Source organism: Aethalodelphis obliquidens, unplaced genomic scaffold (assembly GCF_003676395.1).
Source record: "Aethalodelphis obliquidens isolate GAN/ISIS:26980383/991018 unplaced genomic scaffold, ASM367639v1 scaffold45, whole genome shotgun sequence".
NCBI lineage: Eukaryota > Metazoa > Chordata > Mammalia > Artiodactyla > Delphinidae > Aethalodelphis > Aethalodelphis obliquidens.
Genome location: NW_020837989.1, coordinates 4,083,804 through 4,105,827, shown reverse-complemented (window position 1 = coordinate 4,105,827; position 22,024 = coordinate 4,083,804). Strand labels below are relative to the sequence as shown.

The following is a 22,024-nucleotide window of genomic DNA, read 5'->3' as shown; positions in this document are numbered from 1 at the left end:
GATAGGAAACCGTGGCTTAAGGAGCGTTGGAGTGATTTTTCTAAGATCACACAGTGAGTCAGTCTGAGTCTAGAGCTCAAGCTCTTCACCATTGCACTACCTGTTAAAGAGAAGGGAGGAGATAGAGGCAGTTGTATTAAACAGCAACAGCAGCACAGGGATCCTGGCAGTAAAAACTCATGGAAAGTGGAAGTCTCTTCAGAAAGGGGAGCCTATGTAGAGAGAAAGGAGCATGAAAAGACTGTGTAGGAAAGGTCTGGAGCCTTTCTTTATGAAGTTAGTTTCTAGTTGGCTAGGTTTTCAAGGCTTTAAGAGAGCTGGGAGGTGTTGATGTAGTAGTATTGCGGCTTGGCCTGATTCTTGGCATGACTCTTGGCATGATTCTCACCAGGGGTTCTCTGTCCTATTCTGCAGTTGTTTTTTGAGGACAGTATTGATGATGCCAAGTACTGTGGGCGGCTCTATGGCCTAGGCACGGGAGTGGCCCAGAAGCAGAATGAGGATGTGGACTCTGCCCAGGAGAAGATGAGCATCCTGGCAATCATCAACAACATGCAGCAGTGATGGCGGCGAGGCTCTGCAGGGTGGGCCTGGTCCCAGAGTGGTGCTTAACGTGCTGACTGTGTATACTTATCTTCCTCCCCAAGAGAAGACGCTTCTTTTGAGCAAACTGTACCTACCATCTGCGTTGACAGAAAGACTTTTGTTTTGCTGAAGACAAAAGATGTCTTTTAGATCCGGAAGAAGGGAGTTTGCTCTGAATTTGTAAACACGTCTTCCCTGTTCCTCATCCCTAAGCCTCTCTTCTCCAGTTGCCTCCTGCCACCAGCATCCATGGCTCATTTGACACCTTCTAAAATCCAGGACAAGTCAGAAACAAACTAGTAAAATGTATATAACTCCTACCTGTGTCATTCTTTTTCTTTTAAATTTGTTGCTAATCTCTGAGGATGAAGACTTCTTGCTGTGATTCTCAGCTGAGCTGAGGGCTTCAAGGGAAAGTGGAACCAAGTGGTGGTCTTGTGAAGTGGGTTATAGATGTTTACCCTTTCCTTTCCTTCCTTTTCGTTTATTTTGACCCTTCTCGAGGACATTTGCTTTCCTCACACTTTGTTGGTCTTTATGTATTATTCCGTGGAAATGAATTACTCAGTGCTGAAATACGAAGACCAGATAATGAAAACTTTCCTTAAAAACAAAATTCTACTGAATCTGTCTACCCTTTATTCACAAGGAACTCCAGAATGGGTATTAAGTTAAGCACTTTCTTTAAGTCTGTGTTCCATTGCGCCACTGAGATTTGCTGTCACATGTGCATCATTTGAAATCATTTTAAGTTTTCATTTCATAAAATACCTTGGATTTGATCCCGAAGGAAACTACTAAGAGCAGGTTTTTGGATCATAAGTCTGTTACATTTTCAGTAATGTGATTTCAGATGGCCATCTGTATTCTCCTGCCTCTCTTCTCTGTTTTCCCTGCCTTTCCTTTTCAGCAAACTGAGAAGTTAGGTAGATGGATTATGGTGAGTACCAGCAATGTGAGTCTTTAAAAAGTTATAGTGGTTACATGTAAACAGGACAGTAAGGAATTTGGTTTATAGGGTTCTCTTGGAGTAATATCCCACAACTGGGGTAGGAAGCTCAGGACTGTGATTTTTTTTTTTTTTTTAAACTAGTCATTTAAAAAGTACACTGTATTTTTTTTTGAATGACTACAGTATGGACAATTTCAAAAAACCAAAAACTCCTTTGGAATAGTGGAAATGAAAACTGGTAACTCACTGAAGTGGTTGAATAGTCTTGCATATTAAAAGCTTATGGAAAACTCAATTTAAAATGATTCAAAAGTGTCAAGTATTATAAGCTGGTATTTAAGATGCTTGTAAATATTATTTATGTTTTTAATTTTGTAAAATAAAGATTTCTTTTTAACCACTGGCATGAAGGTTTGGTCTTTCAAAGCTCTGAATTGCTGGCTTTAGAAGACGGTTGTTCACTGTCAGTGATATGGAAGCATCTTGTCTGTTCCCTGTCTCTTGCCGTCATTTTCCACAAGTTGGCTTGCATTACAGAATGTCTCACTTTGTAGGAAGCTTTTAACGAGCAGCTGTGTAAGCGGAATTGTCCCTTTACTTCATACGCCTCGCTGATTATTGGGCCTTACTAGGAAATCAGTTTTAATTCTACTTCCTGGTGCTACTCCATTATATACGGCAGATTCACTTATTAATTAGTGGACTTCTTTTGGATAAATTGAACGTCTGATATCCTAAACTTGGTTCAGGACTTTGTTTCCAATCCTGTCTGTTGGCCCAAAAATGTGGGGTTGTAAGAAGTCAGGTACAGGAGCAGATCTAGGATTTTGCCTGGGATGTTCACATACTGGAAGAGATATATTTATCGTAAGATTTGTGGTAAAGCAGCATAGGTCAGTGGTTCTCAACCAAGGTGCTTTAGCATGCTGGTGACTGAGCCCTCCACATATATCCTTAACAAATTTGGATTTAAAATAGGTGTTTATTTTTGCCACAGTTGACAACAGGCTTACTGACGTGTCAGGAGAAATGTTGAGATGAAGGGTTGAGGAACTGAGTGTTGAGTAGGGGGTGTGCTCATTGCATGGGAGAGATAAGAAACAGCTTATTAAAGTGGTGCTAAAGAAAGGGGCGCAAGTGTAGTAGAACTGTAAAGAACTTTGCCTTGTGTATATATATGAGTGTATGTAGGGCTGTGTTAGTGGTCATCCTCAGAAAGGGATGGTCCTGAAGAGTAACCAAGAGAATACAAACTATGGGTGTAATTCAGCCCCTCCATATACAGTAGTCTCCCCTTATCTGCGGGGGTTATGTTTCAAGACCCACAGTAGAGGCCTGAAACCATGGGTAGTACTGAGCCCTGTAATGTATGCTTTGTGGTTTTCCTATACTAATGGGCAGGTAGTATATACAGCATGGGTATGCTGGACAAAGGGATGAGTCATGTGCTGGGTAGGACGGAGTGGGACCGCCGTGAGATTTCATCATGCTACTCAGAATGGCCACAGTTTAAAACTGATAAGTTGTCTATTTCTGGAATTCCCCATTTAATATTTTTGGACTGCTATTGACTGGGGGTAACAAACTGTGGAAAGTGAAATCGTGGCTGACGGGGGTGCTATTGTACTGCCAGATGTTCTTGAATTCCTGTGTTCTGCTAACGCAGTAAGGTCAACTACCAATCACAAGCCTTAGTTGTCAGCCAGTGCTGGTATCAATGACCTCAGTTTAGAGTTCTTTAAGTCTAAGCTATTGATGAGCATTCTTTCTGTTTCCCAACTTATTCAGTTGAAAGTTTCCATTATGTGCCTATTAGATACTAGACACTCTTTAGTGAGTGCTAGGGGTAAAATAGTAAAGGGAAGACATAATCTCTACCCTCAAACAAGAGTGTACATGTTTATGATCAGGCAAAGCATTTATAAAGGTAGCTTGTGTTTAAGAATGTAACACTTTGGGTGATTAAAATAGTTTCTCCTCTTTGGACGAAACCTGCATAAGGCTTTAGAGATTATCAACAATCACTTTGTAGGTGTTAGTTCTGAGTAACTACTGCTGGCTTTTCATGATCTTTCTTCCAGTAGGAAACCACAATTGAGTCCAAAGTCAGATTTCATTGTGTTTAAGTGTAGAGTTGATTGAAACTTGACTCTCATTTGTATTATCTGGATCACTGCAGAAACATGCAGGGATCAAAGTGAATGTCTGGCGAGGTGTAAATGCAGAGGTGAAAGGTGTTGGATGTTTTGAATTTGGCACAGTTTCTTAGAGGTCCTTGAAAGTTCACGTGCAGAGGGTCTGGTAGTGTCGTTTGTAAACTTTAGTGCTGCCGTATTTCTGAAGGAGCTCTTGCGCCTGTTGCTGCATTTCCTGGGTCACGAAGCCAGAATATTGGGACCCGATGTGAAGCAGGATGAGGCAGCACTCCAGCACATCTGGGAAGGGCCAGGTCTGAAAGATGACACGGGGATAAATAAGGAAGCATTTGCAAAAAAAAAAAGCCACAGACGCCTGCACAGAGGCATGAGTATCTCAAGTCTTATCTCATGACACTTCTCTGGCACGGTTGAGCCATTTCTCTCCTAAGACTTCATCAGTTACTCTAAGGAGAGATGATACTCAAAACTGAGATGTCCCTCTCAAATGATACAATCTTTTTCTAGAGCCCTACTCAAATGAATTTAAAACATGATGCTTCTGTTACTACTAGGGCCACATCCAAATATACCTATCCATTTGTAAGCAACCAAATACATGGTACCAACTGTAATTTTACTTTACCTCGTCATTAGAAAATTTGTTATATTTCTTTGAAGGCTAAGGTATAAAATTGCCTGTGGTGTCAATAATTCTACTCCCACAAAAAACATTTTAGCTCACCAAAGGCAACTGGATCTTCAATTTTTAAGCACATACAAATGTGTACAGATTTCAGATGACATTAAAGAATTTGGTGTAGTCAACTGATAATATAAAAAGTAATGTTTTACCAAATGAACTGCTATATAAATCTTACCTTAATACTCTCGGGAAACTTAGCTATTCTCTCATTGGCCTCTGTAATCCTTTTGGTTAATTCAGGCAAAGAAACTGGTTCATTTTTTTCTTCTTTACTAGTGATAATAATAATAAAAAAAGTACAAATTATACGTCTTGCCCCTAACTTTTAAGTCTATTGTCCTGTAAATAAAATTACTTTGTCACCTGGGTCTTTATCTCTTATCTTTAAATACAAAGGCTAAGAGAAGGGAATTTAATGTGATGTGATATAAAATTTTCAAAATGCAGTCTTGTTCCTCACCACTTTCCAAATCCCCACTTCTTAGACATAGAGCTCCAATGAAAACTAAGGACCTTTAGGGGATTCAGTCCGCAGCCAAATGCAAAGGGCTTGGACTTCTCTGGGGAATGGGTTAGACAGAGCCTGGGTTCCTACCCTCAGGGTGTGTGGATGCACATTTTTCTGGGAAGAGTGTCTTAAGCTTCTCAAAGGGGCCCTCTGATCCAAAGGTTAAGAGCCGCTGGGTTAGAGAACTTTTTTGTGTTTTTCTTGTTACTAAAACCAAACATAAAGCGCTGCCTAGAGTGTGGTAGCTCACTAGAGAAGTAACTCAAAACTCTGACTCAAGATTTCACTTGTAGTATTTTTAGAGCAACAAATGTAACTTTAATTTTTAAAAGTTTAGTAATAATAGCTATAAGTTTATTGACTGTGCTAGTTACTATATTTTAGGCCCTGTGCTGCGGGGGGACATAATCAAGGTAAAAGGCACTCGGCATAACAACTAATCAGTAACTGTTAATCACTGCAAATGCCCATAGCCAAGTGCCCTGTGATAATGCAAAAGGGCTCTAAAGTGATTAATAATCATCTATATCTACCTGGCCCTTATTTTCAATGGAAATGATTAGGATGCTGCAGCAATCTGATCATTTGGGATTTTTTACAGTTTAGTGTGTAATTCTGTACACTACGCTTTTTGTGTATTTTTTGGGATACTGCTTTCACTGATGAGGGTGCGGGTTCAATCCCTGGTTGGGGAACTGAGATCCCATAAGCCGCATGGTATGGTGAAAAAAAAAGAAAAAAAAAAAGAAAATCAATGGTTTTCATTAATGATGCAATAATGCAACTCCCTATTTTACATGATTGATGATTTAGGAACCTATTGCACAAAAGTAGGATTTTATTGTACTGTTGTTATTAACAATATTTGTGATTCTGTTTAATTCTCAAAACAAGCAAGGATGGAGTTCGTACTCCATTTATGGATGAGGGAACTAAAGCTCAGAGACATTAAAGACTCCTGCCTGCGGTCACTGAACAGGGCCAGGATTGGAACCCCACATCTGACTTCAAAGCCTGTGCCTTAATGACTGCATTGTGGTGCTTCCAAGTGACCTGATCAATCTCATCAAGTACTATGTGAGAATCCAGCAGGGTATTTTAGTTCCATGTTGTATTGAATCAGTACTTACCACTGGTTCTGGGGACTAGAGAGGGACTGTTCTGCTTCCTGTTCAGGTTCATTCTTATCAGGGCCATTTGCTGTGGATTTACAAAGCTGACTCTTCTGGTGTAGGCGGATCATTTCTGCCAAAGTCTCTTGGACTTCAGCAATGGTTCTCTGTGCATTTTGGAGACCAGCGTGCTCTTCTGAAAAGAGCTCCTTACAAGCGTTCAGCATTTGCTCACCTTCTTCTGTGAGTCTCACGTCTAGTTCTAGAGTCCTGCTTGGCTCTGGCTGGGAAGCTTTGGGGTCAGTTTCTTCAGGGCTGACATTGTCAAGCTGTTGGCTCTGCTCAACAGAGGTTGTCCTTCTGTGAGCAGCCCTTACCCAGACGCTGGATTCGGGGCAAGGCCCGGAGAGAGACCACCAGAATTCATACAGACGTCCATAAATAAAAAAGGCCTCCAAACTTTTGAAAGCTGGTGTGGTGGGGGACTGATGGTCACCCAGTTTGTCTCTTAGGTGGTCACAGCCTAGGAGAGAAGAAGAGGATTTAGGGTTGTTCATTTCTTTATCTGTCAGAAATCTGGCTTCCTGCCCACATGTTGTTTCCTGTCACCCAAGAGGCATACCAGATCCCAAGAAACAGAGCAGCAGTGATCCATGGGACCACATGCTTTCCACCAGAAGCCAACCAGAGCTAAACATTTCTTGGCCTAAGGCAGTGTCCTCATCGCTACAGGCCATTTAAAGCATGATAGAAAAAGTATTTCATCTGTCCCACTGAAGGCTCTGGTGGTAAGATCCCACTGTGTCTCTGAAAAACCACAGTGTTTTAGGTTAGTGACTAATTGTGCAGCTCAAGGAATGTCTTCTCCATTTTTAATAACTTGTGAGCACACTGCTATTTCTCTAGAGCTGTGTGTAGGAAAGTATATAGGAGGCAGTGAGGTAGGTAGGTAGGACCAGGTAAAGGAAAACAGCTTAGTCATTCTGGCTACCTCTTAAGGAGGTTGGGTAAGAGAATTCAAACTTCCTACTATATGACACACTGGCCCATGTCTGTCTTTCAATAACCTAGGTACTCCTGGTGCCACAACACTGGCGGTGGTTATATCATCCTTTAGTGGGTGTGCTCCATCAGAGCTGGGGGTCTTTTACCCTCTGGAAGAAAGGCTGAGTGCACTTCCTGCATGATGGTGAAGTTTCCTGAGTTGTAGCTCCGGATCACAGCCCGAAGCAGTCCTTCCACAGCTGCGTCCCAGGAGGCCACCTGCTGGCTTAGCACTGCCAAGGTCAGGTCATGGCAAATGTGAAGCAGGAGCTGGAGAGAGGAGCCAGAGACTCAGTTAAACATCCTCTCACATCAGGCACTGGGAATGACACCAGAAATGTTCCTATTAACTGCATTTGGGAAGTACACACAGTCCACAATTAAGAAAGGTCCTCCCTATCTCCACCTCCCATTTTTGCTTCCTCACTGGAAACTTTCATATTTAGTTGTACAGCAACATACACTGTCTGGTGTTAGAGTCTGTTCATGCTAAGAAAATGCCTTGACATTTGCTAAATGGAAATTAAAACAAAAAATTAAAATTAAAACAAAATTTAAAAAATTAAACAAAAATTAAAACAAAAAGTGAGTTTCTTGAACTAAAAGCTGTAATTAAAAAAAATCTGGAGTGTAATGAAGATTTATCAATTTTAAGTGTGCAATATGATGAGTTTTGACAAATACATATATGTGTGTGTGTATATATATATGTATACAGGTATATATACACACACACATACATATGGTATAACTACCACCAAAATCAAGACATAGAACATTTTCATTGTAAGATACTCCTTTGTGCCCCTTTGCATTCACCTCCCCTCTCCCCATCCCTTGGCAACCAGTGATCTAGTTTTTGCCAGTATAATTTTGGCTTTTCTATAATTCATATGAATGGAACAGTAGAGTATGTAGTCTTTTGTGACTTGATTCTTTGACTTACCATAATGCTTTCAAGATTCACTGATACTCTTTTTGCATTAGTAATTTGTTCCTTTTTATTGTTGCATAGTATAGTTTTCCACTATATGGATATACTGCAGTTTGTATACCCATTCACCAGCTGATGGACATTTGTGTTGTTTCTATTTGGCTATTATGAACTAAGCTGCTATGAACATTTCTGTACAAGACTCTGTAGACACCTGGGTTCACTTCTTTTAGTGAAATATCTAAGCAGTGGGGTTGCTGGGTGTCTTCGTGCACAGGTATGTTTAAGATCTTATAAACAATGATCACATAAGGAAGCCACAAAATAACACATGTGGTCTGATGCAGGGGCTGAAATTTTTGTGAGCTAGGGCAGGGAAATGGCACTGGGGAAGGGAACATGAGGGACTTCAACTTGATTCTTCTACCAAAAGCAAAGGAGTATACAAAACAAAACCAAAAGACTCCATGAAGCAAAAATGACAAAATGTGAACATCTGTTAATTAATTCTAATTGATGGGTACCTATTATTATATTAGTTTCTGTGCTTTTCTTTGTTTTTAGACTTTTTTCTTTTTCTTTTAGAAGGGAATTCGGATCGAAGACTAACTTTAAAGATAAAGGGCTCTAATTCATCTGAAGGGATCTTTCCAGGTTTCCTGGGCCTGGCTTAATCTTTTCTGAAGTACAAACTGGCATTCTACATGTTTCCTTATTATACTAGACATGGATTAGAGAAGTCTCAGACTACTGAGTGATTAATATCAAAAGCTCATGCAGAAGGGGTACCTGTTTGGAGGGAGTGTTACTTGTAGCAGATGGGTACTTGATATCTTGCAGCTGCTGAAATGCTGCCTGGGACTGCTCTGGGGAGTTGAGGCTGAAGGCGCTTTTCCATACTGCCGTCACCCTCTCCACAAAGGGCCTCTCGCTGCCTGCGGGCCACGCATTGTAAGAAGAGGAGGAGCTTTTGCCCTCTGAAAGCTGCTTTTCCTCCAGGTGCCTGGACAGTAGCTCAAGAAGGCAAAACACCAATCTCTGACCCTGGAACCCAATAACAAAGGAGAGGAGCTGTTATGCAGGGAAGTGCTCCATTATCTAGAGCTCTCCCCAGTCTCTCAGATTCTCCCCCTTTGCATTTGCAGCAGCCTTCCCCTCTGTGCTGCCAGCCCAGTGAGTCTTGTGGGAGGGAAAAAGAGGTGATCTAACAGACAGTTTTTCCAAATGCCTTTTGGGGGATTCCTACCCACAGCTCTTGGGGCTCAAGCAACCATATTTATTACTTTTTTTTTTTAGCAACCATATTTGTAATATGACACCCCAGCTATAGCCCTACTCACTGAAATTTAAGCCACATGCAGGCCAGCCACTTAAGACTTGTGGCCCAGTTTGAGAAAAGATGGGCTGGACTCATCTAGTTCTTTTCTCTGCCCAAACTTCAGATTAAAGCGTACAGAAGTTAAAGCATCATAGGCAGAAGGTGCTGGACCAGACAAGCTGTGTAGATCTGAGAGCTGGGGGAGTGGTTAGGGGCTGTATCCAAGTAGGTTTAACAGAGGGAATCAGCTGGAAGAGAAGAGAGCACAGAGAAAAGGTCTAAAAAAAATCCTTACTTCTGCTGGGTTTTCAGTTGCCATGAGATTCCTTGTATATCCCTATAATATTTTCTCACTTAAGCTTGGGAAGGTCTCTGTTTCATATAGGCAGAATTACAGCTAACAGCTGAAGAGGGCTGCTACAGGTAGAGCAACGTGATTTCTGTTAAAGCCAATCCATTTTCTTCAAAGCAGACCCTCTTCCTCTTCATTTTTGTGCTGATGACATCAATGAAGAAACACAGGGGCTGAACTGACTGAAGGCTATTCGACTGCTAAGCAGTGGGAATTACTGTCAGTAACCACATTATCTTTTACTCTGAATGGGGCAACTGATAAGCCACAGTACTTAAATGGGATAGTATGGCCAGGGCTTGCTGGACACTTCTAAGGATACTTACCAAATTGGTACAGCTTGTGCAACTGGGTAATTCACTTGGAATTTGACTAGAAAAGGGTTTGGGGCTCATCCCTCTTAAAAGCAGGAGAGGCAGTAACAGACTGACCTTTAGACTTTCGTGGAGCTGCAGGGCTTCCTGGGCTCCCACCCAGTTCCTGGCCAGAAGCAGTTCTTGGGCACATCTGAGAGCCAGGGTAGCAGACAACTCATTCTCTCCTACGATGGAAGCCAACTCTGCAGCCGTTCTAAGTGATGTCACATCCCCCTTTTTGGCCAAAACTTTGGCTGCATCATAAGCTGAAGTGGCTCCTAAATAGCTAAAATACAAAAGAAAACTCAAGCAGAGTGTCATAAACAGATCGCCTACACCTGCTCCCCAGAGGGTTGAATCATCTCTTTCTGTCCACTTTGCCTTGCGTGCCTTCCTGTGGTCCCAGGTGTGTCATTACCTGTGGCTGTCCCTGTGAAGGCTGAGGCCAGTGCAGCAGAAGCTGAAGAGGCAGCATTATACAGGTTAAGGAAATAAAGGAACTTCAGCAGTTGCTGAGTTGAACCCAAGCAAAGGAGGCATTCCCTCCCATTTCCCATATTTACTGATACAAGACATCCCTAAAGAAAGGAGTGATTTCCAAGTCCACGACTTGGATTTCTTGAAGTTATGGTGACTTACATAAATACCAAGTAGGTAGATCCTGATGAATCTTATGAAGCTGCTTTAATACATATACGCTTTTTAATTTGCTAGTTATTTCACCCCCACCTCAAAACTTCTTTCTTCCATCCTTGTCCAGCTCTTTCAAAGCTCTTCTTTGTTTGGGTGCACTCCTGTTTCCCTCAGACTTACCATTTGGCTGCTAAGGCATAATGGCCGTCTTTTTCTAGGATGGCTCCCCAGCTGAGGTACAGGTCTTTCAGGATCGGGTCCTCTGGGCGCAGCCGGGCCTTGGCAATTGCAATAGCCTCCCTAGAGGCAAGAATAGGTAATTAGCCAATCTGAAAGAGGCCCTAGGAGGGGCTGCAAGGTAGGATAAGCCGTTCCCTTTGTGTTGTCTGTCTTGTTCCAACTTCCCATAAAAAAACTGTATCCCTGCATTACAGGGCAAGTTAGAACTGCGTGCTGTGCTCAATTCTTCACCTATGTCAGCAGTTCTTAAAGTGTGGTTTGTGGATTCCCGGAGTTCCAAAGGCTCTTTTAGGGGGTTCATGAGGTCAAGACTATTTTCACAATAATGTCAAGAGGTTATTTGCCTTTTCTCAGTGTGTTGACATTTGTACTGATTATGCGAAAGCAATGGTGGGTAAACTGCTGGCACCTGGAGCAGGAATCCAGTTAGTGGCCCTTGTCGTTAAAAAAAAAAAGGTAATTTCCTTGAAAAGGAGAAATGATTAATTTCAGTAAATCTTGCACATCCTGTTAATATTCTATGTGACAAAATGGGAAGAACATTTTGTATTCTTTGCTGAATTCCAAAGTACAATGGTTCTATGAAAAACCTGTATGAATGAATTGCAAGCTGAACTAGTTGCTTTTTTTTAGATGGAATCTCATTACTTCTTGAAAGAATGACTAACAAACAAACAAACTATAGTTATTTAGTGTTGAGTATTTGGCAGATGTTTTCTCAAAAATGAACAAAGCAAGCCTGTCATTTCATGGAAAACGACCAACAGTACTGTTGCCAATGATAAAATTTGAGCTTTCAGGTGAAAATTAGAGTTTTAGGAAACTTGTGCCTGCCACTGTGAGCTTGACGGCTTCCCCAAAGTTAAAGACTTTTCTGATGAAGTAAGCAATGTGATTTTTTTTTGATATTTTATAGTGAGATATGTTAACATTTGGAGGATCTGTGTTAACTGACTGAACTACTATTTTCCAAATGACATACAACTTCTGAGTTGCAGCCAACATAAAGTTGTAGCTAGAATAGAAGTGTTTTAGACTAAGGTGATTTAGACACAGCAATATTTAAGAAGTACATAATTTGAGACCTCTACTTCCAGCCATGATGGAGTGACAACTAGGACCAGATGTATCCTCCTGTTGCAAAATTAAAACATTGGAGAAAATAGGCATGAAGCAACTGTTTTCAGCCACTGGACACCAGGCAGCACAGGACTGTCATCCCGGAGAGAACGAAACAAATGTGAGCCCAATCATGGCCCTGGCTTTCTGCCTAAAACCATTTTCCCAGAAGGAATCCCAGCAGAGCTTCAGCAGTCAGGGCTGAGGGGAGACGAAGCCATTGGAATTTGTGGGGCAGGACAGTAGGAAGGAAGAAGCTGTCCAGAGAAAGAGCTCCACAACAGTGCTTAGGGATCCTGTTGAGTCTCTGGTTTAAACACAAAGCTCTGCATATGTAGGAAAGTCCTTAAGGCTGTACAAAGAATAATCAGGGAACGATAAGCTGAATAATTCCCAGGGCTCACTCAGGTTGTGGAGACATAAAAGTTTTGACCACCCAGACATTTGAGTTCTGATTTGTTGACATACCCAAGGCATTCGGTAAAGACACCAGAAGGCAGGAGGGCAAACTAATTCTAGAGTATGGATTTCTCTGAACTTGCCCTAAGAAAGCTTAAAACAGCCAGGAAAAGATCAAGTTGATCTGCAGGTAACTTTACGGCTTGCCAAAACAGAGTCCGGCATTCTCTAAAGGAAGACAACACACCAAAATAGGATTAAAAGAAAGTCTCACCAAAGCCATCACATGAAATGGCTGAAAATCAGTGGTGGAGAAAGTCCTAAAAACAGTCAGAGAAAAAAGACATAATTCCTGTGTAACAAAGATAAGAATAAATGCAGTAGTCAAGTCAACAATGCAAGCCAAGAAAAAATGGAATGATATCTATGAAGCACAAAATGACAGAACCTTCCAATCTAGAAGTCTACACCCACTGAAAGATCCCTTAAAATAGAGGCAAAATTAAAGACTTTTATAGACAAACAAAAGCTGATGGAATATGTCACCAGTGGGACCACACTACAAAAAAAAATGTTGAAGTTCTTCACGGAAAAGAAGGAATTGACAGCAATTGGAAACTTGGATCTACATAAGAGAATGGAAAGTGCTGGAAATAAATATATGGGCAAATATAAGAAAATGTTTAAAAACTTAAAGAAAGGTAATTGTTTAAAGCAAGAATTCTAATATTGTAATGTGGGGTTATAACATGTATATAGTATGTGAAATATATGACAGCAATAGTGGAAGGGACAGGAAGAAAGAAAGAAGTATGATGTATGCAAGAAGTGGTACAATATTATCTGAAGGTAAACTGATAAGTTAAAAATGCTCATCATAAACCCTAAAGTAACCATTAAAAAAAATAAAGGATTATAGCTGACATGCCAGTACTGGAGATAAAAAAATATTTAACTAATCTGAAAGAAAGCAGGAAAAGAAGAAATGAAATAGCAACATGGTAGATTTAAATCAGTCGCACTAATATTTACATTAAAACACTCCAATTAAAAGGCAGAGACTATCAGACTGGATAAAAAACAAGACCCAACTGTATGCTGTCTACAAGAAATATTTTGTTGCTTTTGTTTTCTGTAGTTAAATATGTACTGTAGTGGAAGAATAATAACTTGAACAGAAAGGATTCATACCAGTCTCAGAAGAGTGGTTACTCCTAGAGAAGGGATGAGGACAGAATCGGGGAAAGGCAATTCAACTAAGTCTGGAATGTTATACTTCTCACTTCACGGGTGGGGCTTAAAAAAGTTCCTCTCTTAGTAATTCATTAAGCTGTTCATTTGTGTCATGCTCTTTTCCTTATTTGTATTAACAATAAAGAAATTAAAAAAATATATCAGTAGCAAATATTGCTGAAAGTTGACATTTGTTAAGTATAGGTGGTGGGTGCACTGATGTTTAAGCTAGCGAACATATATTTGTGTACATTTGAGATGTTTAATTACAATAAAGGTTTTATGGTGGTTATAATGAAACAGAACTGTTACGTAGATTAATTTCACATTACATCCAACTGCTGGTTCAACTGTTGGGTCATACAGACCTGTAGAAATGGTTTGACTTGAGCAGCTCCACAGCTTCATACACTTTGTGGATAGAAAGTAGGTGAGAGGCAGCCTTAACATACTGGTCCTGAAAACACAGTTGTTTGGCAAAAGCTTCCACGGCCCATACCCACACGTGGTAACCGGCTTCAAACAAACAAACAAACAAAAAACAGCAGATTTAAGAAAAAAAAGCACGTACATTTGGGTTGAAAATGCTTGTTAGTCACTGCATTAAGCAGAACATTTAGATAGTAATTCAGTTGCTGTTTCATCTGATCATGTTTCATCTACCTCTCCCCATCCCTACATTTTGAAATGTAAATTGTTTCTCTGATTATGTAATACATAAAAAATAGTACAAAATTCAAATGTACATGAGTATGGAAGTCAGACAGTGCTTACCCTTGTTGGGGTGCATGTAGACTGCCTGAAAGGGAGCATGAGAGAAGCTTCTAGGGTGCTGGTAATGTTATGTTTCTTGATATGGGTGCTAGTTACAAGGGTGTATTCAGTTAGTGAAATTCAAGTACACTCATGACCTGTGTACTTCCATCTCTCTCTCTGGCATACTTCAATAAAAAGCTAAAAAATGAGGCATGGCATAAAAAATTTCCTTGTTATCCTGGCATCCTACTACCCAAACTTGTCCAAATTCCTTTCCCTGGAGACAACCGTTATTATTAGTTTCTTTTGAAACCTTTGGCAATAATCTATGAATATATAATCACACATGTATAAGTATCAAGGACAGAGTATTAAATATTCTGTTGTGCATCTATACCTTGATTCTTTTCACTTACTAAATTTTGGAGCTCCGCTCTGTATCAGAATGTACAGAGCTGCCTCATTTTTGGGGTATCTATAGGAGTTTCTACTGTATAGATATAGAAGATTTAACCAGTCTTATACTGATGGACATAGAGGTTCTTGTGATCTTTTGCTATTACAAACACCACTGCAATCATAGTCCATATATAGCTGCCATTTTGCATGTGTAGGTGCAGTTAAATTCCTACAGTTAGAACTGCTGGGTCAAAGGGATGTGGATTTTAAATTTAATTATTAGACATGGCCAAATTGTCCTTCAAGACAAGTCTATCTTTAGTGGATGTATCCTAGAGATGCTAGGGCTTTTGTTGAAAAGAACATACCGACTGGTGCCATAGCCACAAGATTGTCTGTCAGCTCCCCTCTTTCTGCTGCAGTCTGCAGAACACCTTTTAGGTCTCCTTTCCAAAGCATGAGCTGGTGAAATAATTCAGGGTGGCCATTTTCCAAGTGACCTTTTCCTGTTTGGAGGAGAAATATTTGGAAGATGTTTTAGAAACATCTGTCTGCACTGTCTTCTAGAAAAAGAAAGGCAGGATGAACGACAGGAATAAATTCCTAGAATATGTAGTCACTGGCTGATGGGTAAGTCACTTCCCAGAGTGTTCATAATGGGGACTGAAGCCCACTCAGTCACTTGTCCACCCACCCACCCACTTTCACTTGTACTCAGACACTCAGAATGAACACTGTATGTTTAGGGTCCTGTGACAGATGCGAGTGAGGGGTGCTTATGAACATGTAAATAAGGGAACTCAAAACCTAGTTAGCTGACATGTAAAACTAACCATTACCACACCACAGGATGGCAGCTGTAAAAGAGGTATGTGTAAAGCGTTAGGGAAGCGTAAAGATGGACAGGATTGTGTTGATTGGACTAGTCTCACCTTCAACCTCAATCATTCTGTACAGGGTAGCCCTGTCTGTGAAAAGCCCCAGGTGAAGTCTTTCCTCAAGGTCAGCAGACACATCCTCCTTTGGCTCTGCTAATTCAGAAAGACAAAAATTCAGATGAAGTCATTTAATAGGTTACTGTTTTCTGTCCAGTTACTTCCAAATGTATGTAATACCCACTTCAGATGCTGAGAAAAAGCGTCCTGTGCCCTTGTCTACCCTAACAGAGACCCCTGCTGGTTACAAAGTTGGCAAAATATGAAAATACTTTGTTAGGTTTGTTAGTTAGGTTTGTTAGGCTCAGGTTTTATACTGTTGGAATTTCATTTTATCATGTGCATCCCTTTTCAACACATAAAATTCAAAATTAAAAAGAAAAAAGTTGCTCAAATGTTAAAATAACACACATTAGGTGAGGGCTTTGAAAAACTGAAACCAAAAAAACCTATAGACAAAAACTTCCATCAAAAAATTTTAAAGGAACTGCCGTACTAAGGGTTATTTCCAATGAGCAAATGATTTTTTTTTCTACATGTACATGCTGTTTACTGGGGAAAAACAGTTGATGGAATTGATTCACGCTGAGATATTTAAGCCATCATACCAATTCCAGCACCCATATGGCTGGCAACAACTTGATTTATAATAGAAAAGCAGAGCATTATGTCTCCAAGGCACTGGAGAGTGCTGACAGCAGTCAGAGTGTGGACAGAACCTGGCAGCAGGGTGTGGGGGAGGGATGATGCAGAAATACAACAATTTTGGACATTTGTTGGCTCATTCATATAACATATAAACAAGCACTTCTTATGTGTCAGTTCCCAGAAGACTACAGATGGGCCAAGGAAGTGTATTTCTGTACCTCTGGAGTGTTTTGCAGTGGCTAATACCAAACAGTCCTGATGAAGCTCCTCTTTGGATCTGTGGTCCAGACTTGTACTCAGTGGAAGCATGGAACGAGCTTTTCGCTTCTTGATTAAGGCTTCTGAAATGTAATAAAAGTACAGACTGTCTGAAGAAGAGTTGATCAAAAACACAAAACTGAATGCATGCCCATTGTATACGTAACCTACTGGAGGGATACTGCTAGGCAGAGAAAGTTCCCACTCCTATAAGGAAGCTTTCAAATTAAATTAGCTGGGGGCAATGTTCACAACACACACAAACGTGTCCCTGTGAAAACTTGTGAAGCAACATCAACAACTGCAAAATGACAGTTCCTCAAGTACTAAAAAAATGACCCCAAATCGAAACAATCAAAACACTTACAAATATTTAAAATCTAAAACAAAACGAAAAACTGAAAACTTTTGAGTTTTCAGTTGCATGCAATTTTTGAGGATACTTTAACAAAATATTTTATTTATTGTAATAGCCAAATAAATAAATTTGTTTTTTATTCTTTTGTTAAAAAATTTTTGGCTGCGTTGGGTCTTCATTGCTGCACACAGGCTTTCTCTAGTTGTGGTGAGAGGGGGCTACTCTTTGTTGTTGTGTGTGGGCTTCTCATTGCGGCAGCTTCTCTTGTTGCAGAGCACGGGCTCTAGGAGCGCAGGCTTCAGTAGTTACAGCATGCGGGCTCAGTAGTTGTGGTGCACGGACTTAGTTGCTCCACAGCATATGGGATCTTCCTGGACCAGGGATTGAACCCGTGTCCCCTGCATTGGCAGGAGGATTCTTAACCACTGCACCACTAGGGAAGTCCCCCCAAATATTTTAATTATTAAATACCAACCTGACTTTTCTTTAGGTACCTCCTTTTTCAGTAAAGTGACTTTGTTATTAATGGTGACTTTTGACTTTTCAAAGCCTAAGGATGCTGGAGTGCAGATAACTGGTTCTTTAGAGACTACATCATGGGGAAAAAGAAAAAAAATGTGGATAAGAACAATGTAGAATCTAGTTCTTTTTAAAAATTAAGAGTATACCAGTCTTAATGGTGTGATTTTATCTATTACCCCAAATATAAGATGAAATATTTCAGATAGGAAGCATGGGTAGTCTCCCTTTCCCCATCTCACAAACGGCCTTCCAAGAATCTGTAGGTTTATTGCTTAGAACTCTTGACTAATTGATCTAAGGAAAAGTTATAAAGGTTCTAGCCTCCACAGCTTTATACCATAGGTCTAGGAGTTCCCAAACTTGGCTTGGGTGACAAAGTACTAATTGCATATTTAATTCCACAAACAAGGAACAACTTTACCAATAGAAATTTAAAGTGTATACAGAGTCACAATCCTGAGTGTACACACCATGAACTCAAAAAAACCCACAAAAAACAAAAGACCCAAACTAAGTTGTTGATCTACAGGGGTAAAGAACATTTTACGATAAAGAAGTATTCCGATGACTCTAAAAAATAAATCCATTAAACTTTTTAGATCTTTATTTACCCAAACTGTGGGTCCCAGTGGCCATCCCTTGGGATGGAGAGGGTCAGGGAGGACTCTGTACCATATATTTTGGCCATTTTAAATTCTGTCACATCAAAATATTCTGCTGTAGAATTAAACATGAGTCAGTCCTATTTATATTGTTTGCCTGCAAGTTCCCAGAGTGGTGATAGTTTCTAGGTCAGATATTTGTAAGGGACAATGGTTTCTTTCAGTAAACATGGCTGATGACATCATATTGTTACAGCTTTCCCCATGTAAGTTTCTATGTATACATTGCCCTAGTTTCACTTTGTCCCACAGTCTTATCCTGCTCAAGTTGATAAGAAGTTTTCTCTATAGAACTTCACTATTTCCATCCCAGTCACCCAGTAGACCCCCTTAATACGTCAAAGGTAGACCTGGCCTAGTTTCCTGGTCATGACTACTAAGTCCTAGAGAGTTAGTGAAACACAGGATTTGGCCACATACCTGCCGAGGTGACACCACAGGGTAGCTCTGGCTCCCGGGCTTCCTCCTCAGTCTCCTGGTCTGACACTCCATTCTCAACAGGGCCCGAGCTCTCCTTTACACTCTCTTCTTCATTCCCGTCACACAATTCCTGCTTTACAGGCACTCTCAAGATGGGCTTTTTCTTCTTTTTGGGCTTTGGCTTAGGTTGAGAGAGCCTTTTTTTCTCTAATTCAATATTTTTCTTGCCTATAGAAATCACAGTTCAGAAAAGGATAGATTAAAGTATATATTCTTGGTTAAAAGCACCCTAGGAGATAATCTCCAAAACCTTATTACTCTTGTTTTTGATAACATTCTTGCCCTTTCCCTTTCTTCCCAATGAATTCTTAGTTATATTATCAAAACGTTAACCAAACCAAACCCTTTTGGGACTTCATTAAATCATAAACACAATGCCCATTTACCCCTGAATACTTGAGTGTGTATCCTACAAACAAGGATATTCTCCTACATCATCAGAGCACAACCATTAAAATCAGGAAATTAACGATGATACATTACTCCTGTCTACTCCCACCTCACTTAAGTTCTGCCAGTTGTACCAAGAATGTCCTTTATAGCAAAAAGAATCAATCCAGGACTACATGTTGCACTGGCTTGTTATGTCTCTACTTTCTTTCAGCCTGAACAGGCTCAGATTTTATTTTGACTTTCATGACTGGAAACTCATGAAGATTACAGGATAGTTATTTTGTCAGATTTCCTTCAAATTGGGTCTGCCTTATGTTTTTCACGATTAGATTTAGGTTATGCACTTCATTGCCCCAGGCAATCACTGATTTGCTGTCACTGTAGTTCAGTTTTGTCTGTTTTAGAAATTCATATGATTTATAACTACATTTCTTTTTTTTAAAAATTTATTTTATTTATTTATTTTTGGCTGCATTGGGTCTTTGTTGCTGTGCATGGGCTTTCTCTAGTTGCGGCGAGCAGGGGCTACTCTTTGTTGCGGTGCACGGGCTCTTTATTGCAGTGGCTTCTCTTGTTGCGGAGCATGGGCTCTAGGTGCACGGGGTTCAGTAGTTGTGGCATGTGGGCTCAGAAGTTGTGGCTCGCGGGCTCTAGAGCACAGGCTCAATAGTTGTGGAATATGGGCTTAGTTGCTCCGCGGCATGTGGGATCTTCCCGGACCAAGGCTCGAACCCATGGCCCCTGCATTGGCAGGTGGATTCTTAACCACTGCACCGCAAGGGAAGCCCTATGACTACATTTCATACTCTGTATTAGCTATACAGTATTTAGTCTTTGTGCCCGGCTTCTTTTGCTAGGCATAATCCTTTTTGAGACTCATCCATTTTGCTGTGTTTAAAAGTAGTTACTTTTTATTGCTGAGTAGAATTCCACTACAGGATATACCATAGTTTATTTACCAGCTGATGTACATTTGGGTTGTTGTTTCCGGTTTGTGGCAATTATAGATAAAGCTATAAGCGTTCTTTTGTAGGTCTTTATATGGATGTATCATTTCATTTCTTCGGGTATATTTCTAGTTGTTTATATACTCTGTCTAGTTTTCTAGCTATTTCTGGTGAGTGGGCAAATCTGGTACCAGTTATTCTTTTATAGCCAGAAATGAAATTCTGTTATTTCAAGTTCAGATTGTCCCAGATTTGGGTAGCCAGCCCCTTCAAGCTGGCTTCTTTGTCCTTTTGATGATCTCTATTCTTTGAGCACTTCCTTCCTTTGTGGCATATGATGTTGCAGGCTCATCTTGTATTTTTCCTGTCCTAACCTGGAATTAGCCATTTCTCCAGAAGCCCTGGTCGGTCCCTTTAATGGAGAATGATATTTAGAAAATAAGATCTGGGTGCTAGGTATACTTGTTACTATTTGGGTGTTGTCCTCAGGCCCCTCATGGCTGCTATCCTTGCTTGGGCTTCCAACCCTACCATCCTGTTGCTGCCGCCCTGCACGAATGTCTTCCTAGCTTGACTCCAGTCAACTCACTTACTGAGGAAAGGAGAAAGGGAATTAGGCAAGCCTTTATGGGCTCCAGGGTTTGACTGACCTTGAGGAGGTCGGGAATGTTCTTGCATGGAAGTGAGCCATTTGTACACACAGAAGTCATCTGCCCCTGAGTAGATGCAGTCTGGATCCAACGGGGACCATGCGATGCAAAGCAGTCGACCTCGATGTCCTCGGAAATTGCAAAGAGGCTCTTCCTGGAGAGTATCCCACACCTAAAACCAAAATTCACACAAGAGAATAATTTCTCGTTATTCTATTGTTTTTTGGGGGGTATACATTTTAGAAAAAATCTGTGTACTCTTATTTCCTCTTGTGATTTGTACTTTTAGGAGTTCAGTTTCAGAAAGTGCTACTTCCTGTGGGAGATTTTTGTATTCTGGGATATAGAGGCATTCCCATGTGGATGATTTTGAGTAAGCTTTAATGGTGCCCTATGGATTTCACTGTCCTCAACCAGTATCATATGTTATTTTTGGGCTGGGGATTCAGATACCATGAAGAGAATTCTAATTCAGAGCCCACACCTGCACATGTGATGGATGCTTAGGGTTCTAACTTCTCACAGCTGATTCTTCTGTCTGTGGGCAAATGATCAATTTCCTTGCTGTTTCTTGAATTACTCCAGTCTGCACTGCACAAAGCGTAGCCCATCATGGCTCTCAGCTCTTTGCAGATAGCTCATTGACCACTCAATACTGAGACAGACATCCATCACAGATGATAGATCCTAAGGCCTCTTCTGGTTCTGATATCCGAAACTCACCCCATACCTCTGGTTTGGCATCTCATCTTTATTTTTGAGAACTTGGAGGTCTGAGTTACCAACTTATTATTAGAAATATTTTTTCATTACTTATAGTCACCATTCTGTGATAGAACAGAATGGGAGGAGTACTTTTCACATCAACTTTAGTCCATTAAACTGACAGTAGGTCAGAATGAAATCTTTAAAAACATCAGAATTTAGCTAGTTCCTATTAATATTTCCCCTTTCATCTAAGTAAAATACACCCCAAACTTAGCCTGCCAAGGGCCCAGATATGTTTAATAAACTAAAATGCCCTCTAGAGCTCAAAAAAATCCCTTTCTATAGAAGATAATGGTGAGGGAAGGAGTCTGTACAAAACTGGGGGAAAGGAGGAAAGAGTCTGAGTTAGAGTACACAGTGAAGAACCCACTGAATCAAGGACGCAATAGTACCTGAGCTGTACCATCATAGGAAGCAGATATCAGTCTTCCGTCATGATGTGGGCTCCATGCCAGACTGGTAATCTTGGCTGTGTGCCCTGAGAGGGTCCGGTAGGGCTCTGTAATGGTCACTGGAGATTCAGGATTGCTCTCTATAAGACAAGGGCATGATGTCATTTCTACCAGCAACAACAACAGAAAGACATAAAGGAGGGTATTAACATGGCAAGAGTCAAGATTTT

The 22,024-nt window shown here is 40.6% G+C and overlaps 2 protein-coding genes across 15 annotated transcripts in view; one reads left to right on the top strand and one right to left on the bottom strand.

The window, feature by feature from the left end:
* The window catches only part of CNOT8 (CCR4-NOT transcription complex subunit 8), a 49,893-nt gene extending 33,233 nt beyond the window's left edge, over window positions 1–16,660 (top strand). For 5 of the 11 annotated variants that reach the window (XM_027081456.1, XM_027081455.1, XM_027081457.1 and 2 more), the window contains one exon: window positions 415–1,943. In XM_027081456.1, the coding sequence (XP_026937257.1) occupies window positions 415–564 (150 nt within the window). In that variant the 3' untranslated portion in view covers window positions 565–1,943. Of the gene's footprint in view, window positions 1–391; window positions 1,944–7,069; window positions 7,184–13,531; window positions 13,635–16,545 lie in introns of those variants that run through there. The other 6 variants (XR_003427693.1, XM_027081461.1, XM_027081460.1 and 3 more) reach the window with 6 other exon arrangements.
* GEMIN5 (gem nuclear organelle associated protein 5) overlaps window positions 2,500–22,024 on the bottom strand; it is a 41,509-nt gene continuing 21,984 nt past the window's right edge. For 2 of the 4 annotated variants that reach the window (XM_027081448.1, XM_027081451.1), the window contains exons 14-28: window positions 21,795–21,934; window positions 20,635–20,806; window positions 18,585–18,812; window positions 17,456–17,569; window positions 16,583–16,705; window positions 15,714–15,809; window positions 15,150–15,287; window positions 13,995–14,142; window positions 10,816–10,935; window positions 10,078–10,288; window positions 8,766–9,020; window positions 7,150–7,312; window positions 6,017–6,521; window positions 4,554–4,650; window positions 2,500–3,988 (exon numbers count right to left, since the gene is read on the bottom strand). In XM_027081448.1, coding sequence (XP_026937249.1) covers window positions 3,821–3,988; window positions 4,554–4,650; window positions 6,017–6,521; window positions 7,150–7,312; window positions 8,766–9,020; window positions 10,078–10,288; window positions 10,816–10,935; window positions 13,995–14,142; window positions 15,150–15,287; window positions 15,714–15,809; window positions 16,583–16,705; window positions 17,456–17,569; window positions 18,585–18,812; window positions 20,635–20,806; window positions 21,795–21,934 — 2,678 coding nt within the window. In that variant the 3' untranslated portion in view covers window positions 2,500–3,820. Of the gene's footprint in view, window positions 3,989–4,553; window positions 4,651–6,016; window positions 6,522–7,149; window positions 7,313–8,765; window positions 9,021–10,077; window positions 10,289–10,815; window positions 10,936–13,994; window positions 14,143–15,149; window positions 15,288–15,713; window positions 15,813–16,582; window positions 16,706–17,455; window positions 17,570–18,584; window positions 18,813–20,634; window positions 20,807–21,794; window positions 21,935–22,024 lie in introns of all 4 variants that reach the window. The other 2 variants (XM_027081450.1, XM_027081447.1) reach the window with 1 other exon arrangement.